The sequence below is a fragment of the Nipponia nippon genome, unplaced genomic scaffold (genome assembly GCF_047370975.1).
Source record: "Nipponia nippon isolate SJK-2023a ecotype South Korea unplaced genomic scaffold, ASM4737097v1 scaffold_2, whole genome shotgun sequence".
NCBI lineage: Eukaryota > Metazoa > Chordata > Aves > Pelecaniformes > Threskiornithidae > Nipponia > Nipponia nippon.
Window position 1 is genome coordinate 57,602,708 of NW_028262336.1, and position 18,226 is coordinate 57,620,933.

Here is an 18,226-nt window from a genome sequence, read left to right on the forward strand (position 1 = left end):
CTTTCCTTCTCCCCCCCCGGAGGTTGATCTTAAATGAAAGATGACAAAAAGATGCCAGTATTACTGGAAGGATGATGTTATGAAACACACTTTTTTAATTGCAAGTGTATATTCCAGATTTTGTTCTTCAAAGTTTCACATTTTCAAGCATTAAAGGGCTCAAAATTTTGTCTTAGAACAGGTAGAAAGCAGCAAAGATTATCTCAAGAGGAGGAACTGAAAACACGGCTCGTTTTGATTCCTAGAAGTTACGTAAACAGAACACTTTTATGCTAGATACATGGACCACATCTTCATAATTATTGTTTATAATGTACATACGCACATAAAGATAGAATGGAGCAAAGGCACAGAAAACAGTTATAGGACAATCCCTAAGAGGAAGAGATACAAGAAGAAAGCTGGGTGGCTGGGCAGAAAGAAGGGATTGGTTAGGGAGTAGCACTGAGGTGTACTTGAAACAGCAACAAGTCTGGCAGTGCATGTGTTTCAGTTCCCATTTGCCCAGCTCAGCTAGTAACAAAGCTACTGCCTAGGCAAACATGAGGAACAATTACAAGACCTCAGTAGCCACAAGCTGTTTCAAGATTAAAATTCTTATAGAACCATAATCCTCAGACCAACTTTTTAAAGGTAAAAAGCATACTAAGCTTTTCTTAACCTTGGTAGCTGTGAATAAAACACTATGTAGCTAGTTCTGGTCAGTTTTGCTTTCATTGAAACATTCATGCAAGATTCTCTTTTGAAAAATGAATCAATGAGTCTTCTTCAATTAACTTGTGATAAAAATTAAGCTTCCAAAGAAAGGACATGTTCTGTAACATTTACCTTGTTCTTACCAAACTCATCTAGTTAGCAGCATTTAGAAAAATAGCATGAAGAATGTTTGCTGAATAGCTTTTGCTGTATGAGCACAATCTATACAGTTTATACAACCTCTCACAGTAGTATCTAAGCAGGTAGAAAGCTGCTGGTATAGTACACAAAATTATTTCTGGGACATAATGCTCAGCTTCAAAATCTAGAGAAGCAAAGTGGGTTTTGTCAACCTTTTTTTCAGTACCCTGAGGCATCAACAGTCATACTAGCATGTTGAAGGACTCCTTCGGAGGGAATGTGATAGTATGTAAGGGGAATTAGCTACAAGAAACATTTCTCCCATTTGCAGTTATTATCTGACTTCAGCCCTTAAGAAAGCAAGCATCAAATCTGGAGAAGGCAGCCAACAAATCCTCCCCCAAAAGGGCTATGAGTGGAATGGCTGACAGGACAGATTTAAGCACTGGATTGTGCATAAATGCCAATTTATTCAATTGGTGAGTACAGATCCAGTGACAGTGGTGATACGTGTAGAGGTCCTAACAGGTGGGGATGGCACAGTAAAAAAGCTTTATTGAAGGTAAAAAGCCAAGAGTGAGAAAGTGGCAGAAGATGAGTAAGCACTGTTGATACATATTCTGCCTACTTAAGTGTCCCACTGGTTTATCCTAATGCAGAAATAAAGTATCCTTCCCATACACATACACACAAACCACTTCTTTCTGTGGCATCAAATCATAAGACTATCCCAGCTTTTTCAATTTCAAAATGAGACTAAATTTCAGGGGAAGAAAGAACTACATGTTACTGTCTGCAAATGCCATTAAGTCATTTTGGGACATCAAATACCAGAGCTCCTATAAAATACTCGCACAGTGGGGAAAATACAGTTTCACGAAGAATTTGACAGGTGACAAAAGGACTCACTGGCACTAGTTCAAAGCTCACTATTTCAAGGCTTAGAAACATTAAAACTACATGACAAAAAACTACCAGCGACCAATCTTTAACCCTGGTTCTTACCTCAGCAGGTTTCTTCTGTTCATTTGCTGGTGTTTTTGACTTGCTCCTGTATTTAGAACAAGAAGAAAAGGAAGTGGAAGGACCTGTTTAAAAAAAAAAAAAAAAAAAAAAAGGACCATTATAGCTCGTTTCAATTCATTTAAATTTTCAGTAAAACACAAGGCACACCAATCTCTTCAATTATCATAATTTTTTGACAAGACGTGGGCAAAACACTCTTAGGCAGTCTGTAGGCTTGATTACAGCTCCTCCTGTTCCACTCGTTCTTTGTAAAACCACAGCACATTGAGTTTATGGGTACATTCTGCTCTGCCCAATACAAGCATGAGCAAACAGAAACGAGCAGGCAGACCACTTTCCTTCATTTCCTTTCTAACAAAGTGGAAGGAGGAGCAAAACCAAGGGCAGAGTTTGCAAGTGCTAAAAACAAACAAAACCACAACAATACTAAAGCGTGCTGATGAGAGATGCAAAAAATCGTAGTGTGACGTCTAGACATTTCTGGGGAAAAATGTTATTTCAGTACAGGACACATTGATGACTCGCAATGAATATGACGATGAATCATCATTATGTATAGAGTTATTAGATAGGCACAGGTTTATAAGAAACAAACAAGACCCTGCCATAGAGGGTTTTTTTTGGCAGATAAAATGGGAAGATGCAACCTCAGGCAGCTATGTGCCAAGGAACATTTAAAATATAACTTTATTAAATTGTGTAACAGACCAAAGTGGAATAGATCAAGAACCAGTACAAGATAACACAACAATCAATACACTGGTTATAACTCTACCTTGTATATAACTCTAATATATCAATGCTCAAATAGCTTGCCACCCCCAGTAATTTTAAAGTTGAGGCTGCGCACAACAAGAGACAACAGGACTCCTTTTAAAAAAAAAATAATTACAAAATAGGACCCTGGACAGTAAAATTTCTCTGGAATTACAGATTTCTTTTTCTCAAATCTGGAAGTGAAAGACATACAAGTTTCTCTTCAAATTCTAAGTAGACTCAAAACTCAACTCCCCCCAGGTCTGCAGGATCCTCCACCTCATTTTCCTCCTGTAACGGGATTCAGAACACCAAAGACCACAGAACACAAAGAGAAATCAAACAAGAAACATTTTTTTTTAATTATAAGAGGTGAAACAGTTTGCCCTCAAACCACAGAAGGAAACCACAAGGGGGTGATAGACCAAAGAAAAACTAGTAGGTATTACTTACTCTCATTGTCTGAACTGTCACTGGTGCTTAGATGCCTGTGGCGTTTCATCCTGACGCATCCTAAAGAGAAAAAAAAAGTTGATGGCAACCATTCTACCAGAAAATCACCGGCTGCTGACTGACGCCAAGCTCTTTGCACTAAAGACAAAGCTCCTCTGAAGAGCTTTCAGGCATAGGAGTAATCCCAGTTCAGCCACTACGCTTTATTTCTGCAAGCAACTGTTAGACCACAGTATTATTTGTGAAACTGAGCACCCTCAAAACCAGCATGCCTCTGCTGGGCAGACCTTGCTTTAATTTTTGCAGAAAGGATTACAACCTGCCAGCTGATTCCCGGCAGGGCGTGAGCGGCGCTCTGCTCTCGGAGGAGACTCAATGTCCCATCTGTTCAGCCAGAGGAAGAGTTGCCATGGTGGCAGTCGCTAGCTGAGAGAAGGGTGGAGGCCAGGAAATAAGGTGGATGCACAGCAAGGCAAGGATTTAGAAATATAACTCACCTTAAAAAGAAGGGGGGGGGGGGGGGGGGAAGGCAAAAAAACTCAAAGGTATCCATGCAAAACAAAAGGCAGATTTTTAAATAGGGACAATCACAGAAAATGGTGACTGATGTCACTTAATTTAAATCACCTGATCACCCCTTAGTTCACAAGAAATGTGGTTTTCAGAAGTTTGAGAAGTGATCAAGGGTATCACTGAGAAATACTTCCGTGGCTCTGTACCAGTTCCACTAAAAAAAGGTACTGAGCTTTTTGAAATTGATTTTTGAACAGGTAATGCATACAGAGAACAGGGAAGAAGAAAATTCTGCACCGCAACTTAATAAAAGATCAAAATAGTGATCAGCTATATACTCTAAACAAGTGCCAACAGAAATCCATACACATTCTTATAAGTCCTACCATTCTATAATATTCAATGTTACATTTGTTAAATAAGAACCAGTAACAGTTTACAATTAATAACAGTAAATGAAAATCACCCCTATCTTTTTAATGGATTGAATGAGCAGATCATTAGAGAAAAGAAGTAAAAAATGACTCTGCAAGAATAGACAACTTTTTTTTTTTTTTTTTTTTTTTTAAAGCAGAAGGTAGGCACAAGTAGGTTACAGACAGCTGAGCCTGAAATCCCTGCAGTATTAGAAGTGCCAGCCTGGCCACACCTGAAACCTAAGCAGCTTCATTTCTTAAACAAAACCACATGCCATTAAAAAAAGCAACACAGCTAAATATCCCATTTGATAAACCCTCCGCATTAGTTACTGTACAACAGGTCTTGAGATTATCCAAAGACCATGGGATAAACAAGATTTCCAAATAAGAGAAGCCTGTCCAAAGGCTTTGAATGTAATTGAATTCTTTGCAGCACAAGTGTTAAATTTAGTGGAAATTTTCAGCAGCCTTTATATTTAAGAGAGTGAGTTTACTGAATCTAAATGCAATGATCACTCAAAGTTTAAAACAATCCTTTTGACCTATCTGTTATAAAAGGACATGGCCCACACTCCTGGAAGTTGAAAAAGGAAGGGATGCGTGCAGTTTTCAAGCACGTAGATACAGAATTTCTGAGTCAGGTATTTAACCTGGTGGTAGGACAGACAGACACAGTGGTCAACAGGACAGGACATCAGAAGGTGTCATTTTTATCACTTAAGCAAGCTATAAATTCCCATTACATAACAATTTCACATTAATTCACCTTTTCACAACTCAAGCAACCTTGGGGAGGCAAGGCAGCCACGCTACATACAAGGACCAGTGTCCAACAGAAGAGCGACATCAAAAACAAAATACCGAAACCACCATAGGACTTCACTTCCAGCTAGCAACGTAAGGTGGCTTCTGCAGGCACTGGTCAGATGAATAAACTGCCATGAATCTCTTAGGCAAAAGTTGTTTAACAGGTAGAAGGCACTTGGGCCAGAAGGGCTTGTCTTTGTACGTGTTTTGGGGGCACCAGACTTTAAGTTAACTGGTGGATAGTGAGGGGAGAGCTAGGAGACTGCTTTCATTTTGCCAACTCATGAAGTTTAAAAGCATGGACTTGAATCAAGAGCAAATGAAATGGTATTGCCTATTTGAGAGCTTGTACTCCAGCAGCCAAACTCAGCCTCCATATAACCCTCCCTAAAAAGGAGCAGGTTCTGGCCATGGCAACACCTTCTCTGCTGGCAGTCTTCAGTTCCAAGCAGCCTTGTCTTACAGACTATCGGGCATGTTACAAGACCTTGGGAGACAATGAAAAGATGCATCTAGGTGTGCTGAGCAGTATTCCTCACTTCCATGTTTTAACAAGAAATGCAAGTGCTTGCTGCTTGCTTTGTTTTTATGTTCAGATGAATTTTTGAGCAGTTGTTAAAAGGTGCTGAAAGCTTATGGCAGGCGATTCTCATCTCTTACAGTCTATATAAACATGTAGCAATAAAACCTTTTCACTCTGTACTAAAGACGGCTATCTGCAGAGCACAACATGAACATTCAATTAAAGCAGGGTCAAACATGAGGTTGAGAGAGCCAACTGCAGGAGGGAACACCCAGAAAGCCTGGACTTCTGCCTGGGCAACAGGGAAAGCAGAGAGGAGATGGCTACTTCAAAGGCAGCTTACACAGAAATGGCAAGTGTAACAAAAACTTCAGAACAGAAAGCACACCTCTGCCAACAACTCCACAGAAGAAAAAAAAACCAAACCAAAACTAAAAAAAATAAAATAAAATTAAAAGTTCTATTTGAGAAGTGGATTTGTAGCAGCTCAGGCAAGAGATTTACACCTCCATCATAGCAGACAGAAACAGAAAAAGAAATACTCAGGGTAAAAGCCCTCAATAGTAATAGTACTGGACTCTTGCCTGATTTCTTGCAGTAATATTAACCACAACAACAGTGAATAAGAGCCCACAGAGCTACAACAAATCACAGGTGTGCTGCATTCAGTAAGACAGGTCATTAAAGTGACCAACATGCTACAAGTTCACCACGTGCCCCCACATGACGCAGGAGTAACAGCCTCAGCATCATTCAACAGGACCACCTCTGCCGGGGGCTTCACTTCTGTTTCCAATAGGAGACTCCTTTGCTGTACCTCTGCATACACTGGGACTGCCACAGAGCTTCCAGCTCGCTTCCACCCCAAAGCCTGAGGGCTCAGCAGAAAGGCTCGCTAACAGTGTTTCCGCTCCCTAGCCATTCCAGAGGGATCCCAAAGTAACACCCACTTTGTGGTAAAGCTCCCATCTCACTCCTTCACCTGCCTTTGCAGAATGCGGAAGAATCGGCAGCCGCTCAGTTCAGAAAGACAGGAGATGCAAAGCCAGACCTGACAACATGGAAACCAATGTCAACCTTTCCCAGCTTCAGACCCATTCCCCCCAAAGCAGTCCGGCACCCTCCAGTTTGTCCCTCAGCTTCAGACAACGATACTATTAGCGAAGTGATACGGTCCAGAGCAAGGCTGCAAGCAACCCTGTGCCTCAATTCCTGCTTCTTCCATCACATTTATGTTTTTTCACTTGCAAAGCACTGTGAAGAAGTTAAAATAAAAATACACACACACACACACACATATATCCCTAAAAGGGCTAAATGTAGAAAGAAAGGGCAACCCACGCATATAAAAAACCCAAACCAAACAAACAGAATGAAAAATCCCACAGAAATGGGTACAATCTCTCATATATCCTAGCTTTGCCCCTTTTCTAACTTCACTGCTGAAAATTATCATGACAATAAAGCCTAGAATAAAGGAACACAATTTTTTTTTTAACATGTGCATCAAGACTTAATGAAAAGGTGAGAAGTAAATTCATGAGATTGCCAGTGCCCTTTTCCTGCCTCAGAGTACCAGTTATAATGAATGGCACGTGGCGACACCAAAAGAGAATCAAGTAAATAGTATTATTTTTACACATGAAATGAAGAAGTTAGTAAATTTTTGTAACAGACAAGAAATACTTTTTTCCACAGAATAGTTCAAAAAGAGATTTAGAAAACATCTTCAAATAGATGCTACTTACAAAGAAAAAAAGAGATAAGAAAAGATGAGCTGGCATGATGGAAACACTGTACAGCAAGCAGCTAAAACCATCAGCCTCCTTCCACTTCCTTTATCTTCATCTAGGCATTCTGCGAATGTGCACGTCAAACTTTTTGTCCGAATTTTGAGAACTTAGTTTAGGAAGTTTAAACTTTCTAGCAGTTCCAATGTACAAGCTAAGAAAAACAAGGAGTGTAAAGCAACTCAACACCGAAATGTTGTTGCGGAGCTAAAAATGCAAATGGCTCCACCCCCCCCCAAAAAGCCCCAAGAAAACCCTTATTTCCCAGTCACAGAGTCACTTACCTTAAAAGGTAGGAGTGCTTTGGCTGTGGATTCAAAATATGCTCGAGTCTTATGGTCAAGCACAGATTACCTTAAAAATGATCATTAAAAGTAAGAACATAACACGCCTTGATCTAAAGCTTTTTTTGCCCCCCCCCCCTTTTAAATCCACAGAAGGACTAACAGCCGATTGATTGATTGATCGCTTGTATGACAACATACACAAATTCCAAAGATGCTCACCCTCCGGGATCTTTTAAACGAAAATTAAAAAATACAGGAGTGACATGAAGAAATCACCATGTCACAAGCAAAAACATACTCAACTCTCCAGGCAATTATTGCAATGGAACATTTTCTGGCATCATTTTTAATATCAATTACCACAACAGTTCCTAAACTTCAACCATATTCCACACCTGTCACATTTCTGACTTGTCAAGCCACGGCTGCAGGCATATCCCTGATCTGCTCACAACAGCTTAAGACAAGAACCACAACTTAAAAAAGAGAAATCGGCCTCATTCCTTGCTGTCACCTAAACACCCAAACGCAGGTCAAGATGCCCTGAACCCTTTGGGTGTTCAACCAAAAATAACCCCAGGAAACACACTCTTCTCAGCCACAGGCAGCAACATCAGGCTGCCAGCATTTCCCTGGCTTCTAGAACACTGCTGCCCATATTGGGAATTTTGCCCAGGAGCCAAAACTGATGCTGGATCCAGCACATCACTGCACTTTCAAGGAAAACCAGGAAAAAAGCCATCCTGCACTCACCGGGCTGAAATTAAACATGGCTCCCAAGCTAAGAGTAATCAATATATCAGCCAGCATGTGCAGGAAACTGACTAAAAGTATAACACTGATATTTCTAAAAATCTAGGGGAGATGTTTTGTAATTAATGATTTCTAAATTATGTTTGCTCCCTTTTGCTTATTCACAAATATTCGCACAGAAACAGCCACTTCCCTCTACCACCATTCTCACCTCTCCCTGAGGAAAATCAATGTTACACTGACTTAAGGCACTTCCCATTTCTGAAAAGCTAGTTACCATGCATTACTCAAAGGAGGGGGGGGGGAAATCAGTCAAGCAGCATATGTAAACAGCAGACAGTTAAACAAAATTTCAGAGCCTTATTCAAAGCAAAAACCCATTTCAAACACCCGCAGAAACAACAGCAACAAACATTTTTCCCTTTTCAGTTTGCGTCGGAGTAAACAACTCAATTTACCGAATAAACTATTAAGTTTATCCTCTTGTTCTGACACATTCCTCAGCACAGTTCATCAGTAACAGAGTTAGCGGAAAGAAGGATGAGGTATCTCAGAGTCTGAATTTGCACAGCATATTAGGCAAGACATCAGTGACAAGCGTACAAAATGAATCTTTAAATCCAGCCAAGATTTCTGAACAGAACAGTATCTCCAAGGAGTAGCAGTCCTTCCTTCCTGCCTTCAGTTTGTTGCAGAGAAAGGTTAAACATATCCACACACTACTCGATACCTGTTAAGACCTATACAGAAGGAAAAGGCAACCAAGAAATTCAAGGAACTGTAATGCAAATACATCCTAGACCTGTGAGATTTTATTTCTTCACATTTCAAAATAGACTGACAAAAATGGAATTGGCCACAGCACTAAGGAAACTTTCAAGTGGGACAAAAAATAACCTACTTTATCTTATTAAAAAGAAAAACAGCATCTATGAATGAAAACCAAATTACAAGCTACATGCAAATCTCGGATTAAAATTCGGTACTTACATTTTTATAATATGGCTTGTCTACAGAAAAAAAAAAAGGCAGAGCCAGTAGGTAGAAATTTCCAAGTCTCCAAAATGTGGTTTATGTAACTGTTAAATTTAGATTAGGAAGCAAATTATCTTGAAAGGTCTCCAGGAAATGTAGTACAGTAAACCCATTTAAATAGGTCAAATTTCATAGTCAACTGCCAGGGAAATTACGAAATATGAGTAGAGTTAATACAACCTTTCAAATAACTAGAGGAAGAGAGATCACTCACGTTTGGGTTTTTTATTATTATTTTTTAATATCCTATCCAATCTCACAAAAAAGCTATATAAACTGGAAAAAACACCCACTTGGAACTTGGGTTAGCAATATTTGCTGCAGTGAAAAGGTTTGAAAGGTTAGCAATTCACAGAAAAGGAAGTTCGGCAAAAAAATGTAACACTGTTTCTTTATTTCATTCTAACCAGAAAATTTTTAAAAATTAGTACTATAACCCTACTCCACTTAAGAACTCTGTAACAGAGTGACCACATCTATCCTACCCTCCCCTCACCCCCAAAATAAAATCTTCTTGAATTATTCTCTGAAGACTGTACTGGGCCTACCACAAAATAAAACTTTTCTTGCTACTATGTCATACTAAGTCTTAGTCAACATAATAATCTGTAATTCAACAAAGGAGGAACGCACTGGTTTTTAGAAGCAGCACTACCAACAACAGCCACTTCCTTTGTCATTAGGTAAATAAATAATTTTAGTAGGCAAGGAACTGCATATTACAGAAATCTGTCTAGTAACATGGGTCTGTATGAAGTGCAATAGTAATTAGATGTAGTCTCGAGCTCTGTTTTCCTTATATGTTACCTTTTTATATAAGGCCATTTGGCAGCTACCACAAGGTCACCATGGGCTTGAAAATGAGAAAAAAAAAGAAGTCCAAAATATCATCTTCCAGCATGACTTATCCCCTGAAATAGTTAAATTCTAGACTGAAGTCAGCTGATAGATTATAAAACTAGGACGAAGAAACCCCAAATATAATCCCTTCCTGCATTCATTTGTGGATTATGGGCCAAAAGGGAACCCTGACATCATTTTGTGTGCCCTTCTACGATGACGATTCATCATTCAGTCTAGTGCAAAGCACTTAATGCCCATCATTTTGCTTTGTGAGTATAAAAAGAGGGTAAGCGATGCTACTTCACATTTATAACATACTTTGATGATACAATAAAATACAGCACACCCCAAGTACAACTGCCTTTCCTACCTTGAAAGCAGAAGCGCATCTTTTAATTTCCAGTGCCGTGCCCATGCATTGACCCACCGCAAGGGCGGGGGGGACAGATTTCCACCAGAGGCCTTCAGCTAAATCGCCTCATGCCAAGCAGCTTGTTAAAAATCAGAAATCCTTCTCAGAAGAGCAAGTCACCAGCAACATGCAGCACCACCATTACCTCAACAGAAACTCTCCAAGAGGCTAGAAAGAAATTAAATCTTCCTTGTGCTTCCTCGACACCCAGCGGTGACCGAGCAGCCTTATTTTTGTCTTTGAAGCAAGCTGCATGTGTTGGCCTGTACACAGAGCAGCCAGGTGGGCCAGGCTGACATGGAAATACTTCTCCCCACTAAACACTTGCAGCTTTAGCATTAGGATCCTGAAGACGATACCGATCTGGGCAGAATCAATTTAAAAAAATAAAAAGCATGAGACTGTCATTAATTCAAGCAAATACACCAATACGTACGTGGTTCTGCTCCTCTCTATTTCAGTCCTCATAATTACTTTCTGCTCCTGAACACAACCCTGTTTTCACACCAGCTGTTTATTAACAGAACTATTGTTTTCCTAAAACAGCAGTAAAGATTTGGACACAAAAAAAAATTACTTCCCTCAAAATACCATATTGAGTTTGAGCGAAAGCCTGCTTTCAAAATAAAATAGAAAAGAAGAAAAAAAGCCCTTCCTCCCCTGAAACCACCAGGCCGGCGCTGCCTGGCATCACCACGCTCGCACGCCTGAGCTGCGTATGCCCGGCCACGGGCCAGTGAGCACTCCTCACCCACCGCCCGGCTCCTCACCCACCTCCCAGCATCGCTCCCACCCCGGGGAGATACTAAAAGGAGGGCATGGCCCTCAGGAACGGGAGCCACTGCCCTCAGCAGGGCACCGGTGTCGCTGCCTGCGCAGGGCTGAGGGGGCGCGATGCCCCACCGGCGCTCCCTCTCTGCCCGCCCCGGCTGGGCCCACCTCACCACCGGCAGGCCTCTCTGGAGGAGCGACAGAGCCCCCAGTGCCATGAAATGAGGAATGAGTTCCCAGCAGGAAAGTCACGGTGGTGTTAAACACACAGGCAGGCCGCGGAGCGCCACCATCTCGGCTGCCACGCAGCGGGTGGATGCCCGAGGCCAAGGTGGCTGTCAGGGCAGGCAGGCCCACAGGGCAGGGAGGAGCGCCATGTCGCCGGAGGGAAGCCATCACAGCTCTTGTTTCAAGCCAGTGTCACACAAACAAACCATCTCTTGTCAGGCTGTTGGAAACTCCGCAGCAGCTAACTGATGCCTGAAGGAAACCCCCAGGAGGGAAGGGATAGCTTGCGTACAGCCCTCTAACTACGCGCGTGCACCAAGCACCATGGAAAAGCACCTACCCCGGCTGCGCGCTCAGGGAGTTCGCTCCAAAGAGCGCTCAGCAGGGGAGACACAGTTACTGGTTGCGTGTTGTCTGTTTTTACAGGGCTCCCCCAGAAGAAAACTCGTACCTGACATTAACTCTGAGGCATCTAATAACCAAGGGGCAAAAGAAAAATAAAGAAAACCAACCCACAAGCCCACGTGTACTTACTCAACAAAGACGCAGCTAAGCACAACGTCTGCTTTGATGAGAGACTGGTGTGGACATAGTGCTACTCAAAATGGACCAGTACCAGCTCATTACACCCAGTGCTCAGCCGGGTAAACAAGGAGCCGGCTGCCTGGGAGCTCCCCCAGGGGGTTCGACACCCAAAGATGGCCACATGCACTGCATCTGCAAGGAGACTGCAGTCACGGGCGTGCCAAGTGCCGGTGAGAAACAGGAGCAGCACGCACACGCTTCACCAATATGACTGAGCAGAAAAACCTCAGAGAGGGTTTAGCTGGGCTTTCTATTTTAAGAACTGGTATGATTCACATTACCTTGGCTCTAAGTGTTTTGCAGTCTTTACCGTACCTACTCTCACGATAAGCTCATGTTAAGCAAGCACTGAAAGCCCTGACATTTCAGAGCTGCGGCGCGGAGCAGCCATACATCACGCGGGGAGCCCCCGGCAAAGCAGGCAGCTGCATCCAGGTCTTCCAAGCGCATATCCAGCAGCCTCGCCACTCGCTGCCCCTCCTGCTGATGCACACGCGGAGTCGAACAGAAGAAAAATCCCTGTGATGCACTAAGTCATTAAGTATTGTTGTGCTCTTGTACAGCAATGAAATTGCACCACAGAAAGGGGAGGTGGCGGTGGTTAAAAAAAAAAAAAAAGAGAACCAAAACCCAGACGCATCACTACTTAATTGAAAATCAGGCAATAAGTAGTATTACACTAGTCCAAGTGAAGCTGCCACTTTGCCCTATCTGTCTGATGCTCACAGCAGTTGCCCACTCGTATCTGTTTCACTGCTCTCCAGCTGTACTAATGCCTGCTTTCATGACAAAACACAGGTAAGGAACTAGTATCACAGGTAGGAACACAGGCAGGAAACATTATCAAAGGAAGGAAGGATCTAGAAACGCATGCACTATTTGGGATTAAGAAAAACAACTCTTCTATTAATAGCACAGGCAACAGCTCTCATATCCTACAAGATACTCGCTTAAAATAATCAGTTAATTTTTTGGTACTTGCTAATAAAGTACGTTTCATTGTTCTTGGTTTGGTTTTTTCTACATCTCAAATAATAAAAGAATCAACAACAGCAGCCTGCATTAAATGTTTTATCTGTTTCGACTCATTTATTTCTTGCTTATAAAGCTCTGAAGAGGCTAACCGCTTTGCTGCAAAGTTTTGCATCACTAACAAAACCTAAAGGATTGCAAAAGACAGAAAAATCAAGTTGTGTCTTTATATTCTACTTAAAGGATAAGGGAAAGCAAGAACACAAGTATTTTCCTATAGAAAACAATAAGTTAATAATTTCTTTCCTCATCTGACAAGAAATGGTTTTCATTTACAAGTTGAAAATAAACATTCTGGATGATGAAGTTTTCCTCAAGTAAAAAAAAGGGCACTGAGGTGATCATTGGATAGGAACAATTAAAGGGAATGCACTGTCACAGCCAGAACTCAAAATAATATTTGGAATATCCCAAATCATTGATTGAATACTGACATCCTACTGTATTTTGTAGCATTTCACACGAGACACTTATATGTGGTTGCACTATTATTTTAGTTCTCCATGTCAAAATATCAAAACATGAGCAAAAATTTACTAGAAGATTTGTTAAAGCACTTCTTTTTAGTTTAAAAAACTTTAAAAAAAGACAACAAAATTTGTCTTAATAACTAATTAATTTAAATTTTAATGGCCAGACAATTAATGTTATGTGCTACAACCAAAGACACTGAAGGTTCTTTTAGTCAGACAGATTTAAGAGAGATTTATAAAAACATAAATAGCATTCCGGGTTTATCACCAAATTGAGGTGGGAGAAGACATTGTGAAAGAGATACTGTGACCAACCGAAGTTTGTCCATTTTTAAATACAGAGCAGAGGCAAAAAGAAAAATTACTATTTTTTTCCTGTCGTAACGCAAGGTGTAGCGATGACAAAATAAATCGTGAACTTGTCCACGAGGGCTGACACCGCCCTGGAAAGGGGAACCAAAGGACGATTGTACTTTCCCAAGGTTTCCAAAATGCCACATCTTGTTTGAGAAAGCAGTCAAGAGATGCATCCTAAAGACCATGTAAGGTTCAATTTCTCATCAAACAGCCAAGGCAAAGCCGAAGTATTTACATATTTTTTGAATGAGGCAACACACTGATCAGGACTGACCATTAACACTCCTCTAAATTCTTGCTTCTTCTTCCTCCCCATTGACTAAATAAACAAGATTAAAATGAGTAAGACTAGACCACCACCCTTCTACTGTTCCTAGTGGAAAGCACGTCCTACTTGAGCTGTGCTGAAGCCGAGTGAGTAAATGGAGGTGGCTTTTTTTGGCACAGGATAAAAGGTGCCGCCCCACAGGGTGGATCACAAACAGCACTGGTACTTGAATAGGTGGAATCAGAAAGTACAGGAAAATACTATCCTTTCCATCCTATGAGGATAAGGAACTATCACAGCTGACGTTCCCAAGCTGTGGGGGTGCGATATAATGAATATGACTCCAAAGTCCCTCTGTCCACTCTCCGCTCCTGTACTGGGAAGAAGGGAAATGCCTACAAGCCGTGGAAGTAGGGAGGTGTCTCACCACATCTTTATTCCTAGGTAAGAGCCCACAACATGCTGCAGCTGCTGCACCTTAATCCCATGCTGTCAAGAGCAGTAATAAAATCTCTGCTGAGAAACAGGGAGAGAAAAGGAGAGATTACGATTAAAAATGTAACTATAAAACTGAACAAAACAAACAAAAACACCTTTACAGCAGAGTCACTCCTACGACTCCATGACGCAATGCAAAACCTGCACAGCCGACGTGTTTTGTACATGCAACTCCATTTGGTCAGTGAGGTTTTTATAAACCTGTAAAGAAGCCTCCTTCTCTGCAGGCTCTTACCCTGCACAGCTGCAGGGCACGGGGCAGGCTGCAGCTGTATCAGTTACCAGGGGCTCTGCAACTGAGAGAAGGCACAACTGAACCTGTGCTCAGGCCGCAGCAGAATAAAGCCACCTGAGACTCTTCTTCCACCATCCACCCCCCCAGCTCTGCAACAGCAGAAGTGACCGGTTGCTCACACTGAAGCTGTGACGCGGGAGCAGCTCGGGCACGGTCCACCCGCTCCCGGGGATGTCCCCACAGGGGAGCCTGAGCACTGCTGCCTCCCGCAGCGCCAGCTATGGCTCCCAGTTAATACACGCACAGCCGTGCCACAGTACCTGTGGGACACTTCTGAAAGGTCTTAAGAAGATGAACACGCACACGTTAATCGAATGCCTTTAAAAATGGGGTCCTTGGGCATTCCCAAATCAGCTGTAGCAGAAACTATTGTCGGAGGAGAACAGCACGGAGAGCTGCACGTTGATACAAGAGAGGCATCCTTCTGGCAAGGCCCAAGAGCCACAGCAACAAGCACCAATACAAGCCTGTCTGGTTTCATTTGCTACACCCGCTGAGCCACCTGGAGAAAGCTTTATGGATGAGCAACACTAGTAGATCACTCGTTTGGGCTAAGAACAAGGGAGTATCTTCTCCCTTCCTCCGGCACCACTGGAGAAAAAGTATTTGCAGAACCTGAACCTCCAACTACAGCTCTAAGGGAAGCGTGCCATGGCTTTCGGGTAAGAGATTAAACAGACTGAGACTACCCAGCTGAGAAAGGAGGATGCAGAAGAGAAGAGATCTGCCACAAGTGGCAAAAAGAAGTGAACAGGATGAAGAGACTACTCACTGCTTCTCATGGCCCAGAAGACCAGGGACACACAAAGTTATGGAACAAGCTTCAAAGGAAAGTCATTGGGGAGGAGAAATAATTTTGTACAAAATTACTTAGAGAAACTCAATGCTACGGGATGGTGCAGGGGTTGAAAAGTAAACAGACTGAAGAGAGTTAGGCAAATGGAGGACAAGGGCTATTAAACACAATATGTCATGTCAATCTGCCAGAAATCCCCAAGTAAAAATTTTACAAGAAACAGAGTCTATATGAGCTTTATAATGCTTTCTTTCCCTAGGTGTCCACTGTTGACCATTATCAGAGACAGTAATTGGCTTAATTCAGTAAGGGAGCTCATCTGAAACCAGACTTACTCATAACAATTCACCTCTGTGCGATGGGTTTTATTTTACTTTTTTAATATACCAGTTCCCAACCTGACCTCTGTGGACTAGAGATCAGATAGGTGGCCTATAGGGCCATGGTAAATACTGAAATGAGCATGTTTATCAGACAAGATTCTGATTATGATGAGCACAACCACCAGAGATTCTGACAGTTGACATACTGTTGCCCTGAAGAGTTTGTTAATCGCTGTTCACTGTAGAGGGCTATTTTGGTCAAAATGATTAAATAAAAAATTAGATAATTCCCAGTGTGTTAAAGTCGATATTTATTTATTTATTTTTAAATAAAAAGCAAATAAACATGGTGTGCAAATATAGCCTACATGCACCTTAGGGCACTATCCATTCAGGATTTTCTTTTGGAGAGCCCAAAAGAATGAAAGGAGAAACAAAAAGCATCCTGGAACAACCTGAAACGTATGCATGCATGTGCACATCCACATGTGCGCACACACACACACAAACTACTGCTGCACCTCACAAACCTGCGCAAAGGAAAGAGCAGCCTCTGCCTTACCTTATTGCCTCTGGAAGCACAGGTACGCCTTCTATACATTGAACACTTTAGTCTTAAAATCACCATTAAGCATTATTAAATTCACTGGTGAAACCTCCTGGAGTTTCATACAGCTATTAAGGAACTATTTTACAAAAAAAAAGCCTGCTTTGAAACCTGTTACTCTGCCTTTTTTTCCTTGTCATTTTTAATATCTGCTACAAAGTAGCAGAGACTCACCTATTTATATCTATTCCCAACTCCTGTAAGTCATGTCTAAATCTAACATGAATATCTACCAACATACATAGTTGCAAACAAATGCTTTATTGCATTTCTAGATATTGCAGTCAAGCTTGCAAAGCTAAGAGAACCCTAAAACAGCATGTGCTGCAAGGACTTAAAAATGGCTAGATCAACTTTAAGCTAAGGAAATTAAAAAAATAAATTTAAAAAAAAACAAAACAGAAAACCCAAAACCCCACCACAAAACCAAACAGGCTGTGAGAATTTCTCAAGACCCAAAACCTTCTAAGTATCCAAAATCAGAATATATAATAGCTTGATGGTTAGCACTTTTACAAAGCAGGAATAACTTGAATTATAGCTTTCCCAAAGCTGACCAGTAAGACATTCTGGTAAGTGACATGTGAGTAAGCCAACAGATATTTAATACAGAAAAACACACAAAAGTTTATGCCTATTTAATTATTTTTTTTTTCCTCCCTCCAAGACTTCTGCTCTGCAGAGATTCAATCCTTTAGACTTTTAATTCCATGTCTGAAGCTTAAGAATTCACTACACTTCCATTTCCTTCCATTTCTCCAGATCTGGATAACTAGCACAGTATTTTCATGCGAATTCTTACAGGTTTATTATCTCAAATCTTTCCAAGATACACATCTGAAGTTATTCTGTCTCTCTCCTCACTCACAGGGAAATAACCCAAAACCTGCAGCCAGCATTGTGTTACCGCGTGCTTGAATTCTGTAAGATGAACTCTTAAAAACCTATTTAAACTACTTAGAAAAAAAGTAACTGTGCTTAAACTTTTGTCTGTAAAGCCCGAACATGATTGCGATCTACCTCATCTGAGCCATTCATTTTATTAGTCAAATCTCTCTGAGGTCGTGTTTTCCAGCTGCAACGGGAAAGCACATTACATTGTAGCCCTGCTAACAGTACAGAATCAGGTGGGAGGAGAGACCAATGCCGGTTTTGTGTAGAGAAGAATTGCTAAGCCCTGACCCCTTGAAGACAAAGGGATGGTGCAAGAGTAGTCAAGGCCAAAGCTCTATTTGCAGAAAATCAATGGGTTATGCACAATAGCAACTGCACTCAGATGTTCAGAGCCCAGCTGGAGTCTGTAGATCTGGTCTCTAAATTCAGAGTATCTGATACTGAAAGCTAGAAAAAAAAGAACACTTCCCCTGCCTCCCCCCCCCCCCCTTTTTTTTTTTTAACAGTCAAAGCAGAAGCAAGCTTTGAACCAGGAGTCTTGAAATTGAGATGACTGCATCCCTTCTCTTTGCCACTCCCTATGATCTTTGGTAGCCAGCCAAATGGCTCAGCTTAGCGTCACTTTCCACATCAGTCCAAAAGTTG

At 41.6% G+C, this 18,226-nt stretch overlaps 1 protein-coding gene across 12 annotated transcripts in view; it reads right to left on the reverse strand.

Annotated features, from left to right (window-relative positions):
* Positions 1-18,226, reverse strand: part of JADE3 (jade family PHD finger 3) — a 69,165-nt gene that overhangs the window by 31,538 nt on the left and 19,401 nt on the right. For 8 of the 12 annotated variants that reach the window (XM_087758053.1, XM_087758049.1, XM_087758050.1 and 5 more), the window contains 2 exons: positions 3,073-3,132; positions 1,843-1,925 (listed from right to left, as the gene is read on the reverse strand). In XM_087758053.1, the coding sequence (XP_087614179.1) occupies positions 1,843-1,925; positions 3,073-3,121 (132 nt within the window). In that variant the 5' untranslated portion in view covers positions 3,122-3,132. Of the gene's footprint in view, positions 1-1,842; positions 1,926-2,832; positions 2,911-3,072; positions 3,133-3,391; positions 3,403-7,408; positions 7,487-18,226 lie in introns of those variants that run through there. The other 4 variants (XM_087758059.1, XM_087758058.1, XM_087758056.1 and 1 more) reach the window with 4 other exon arrangements.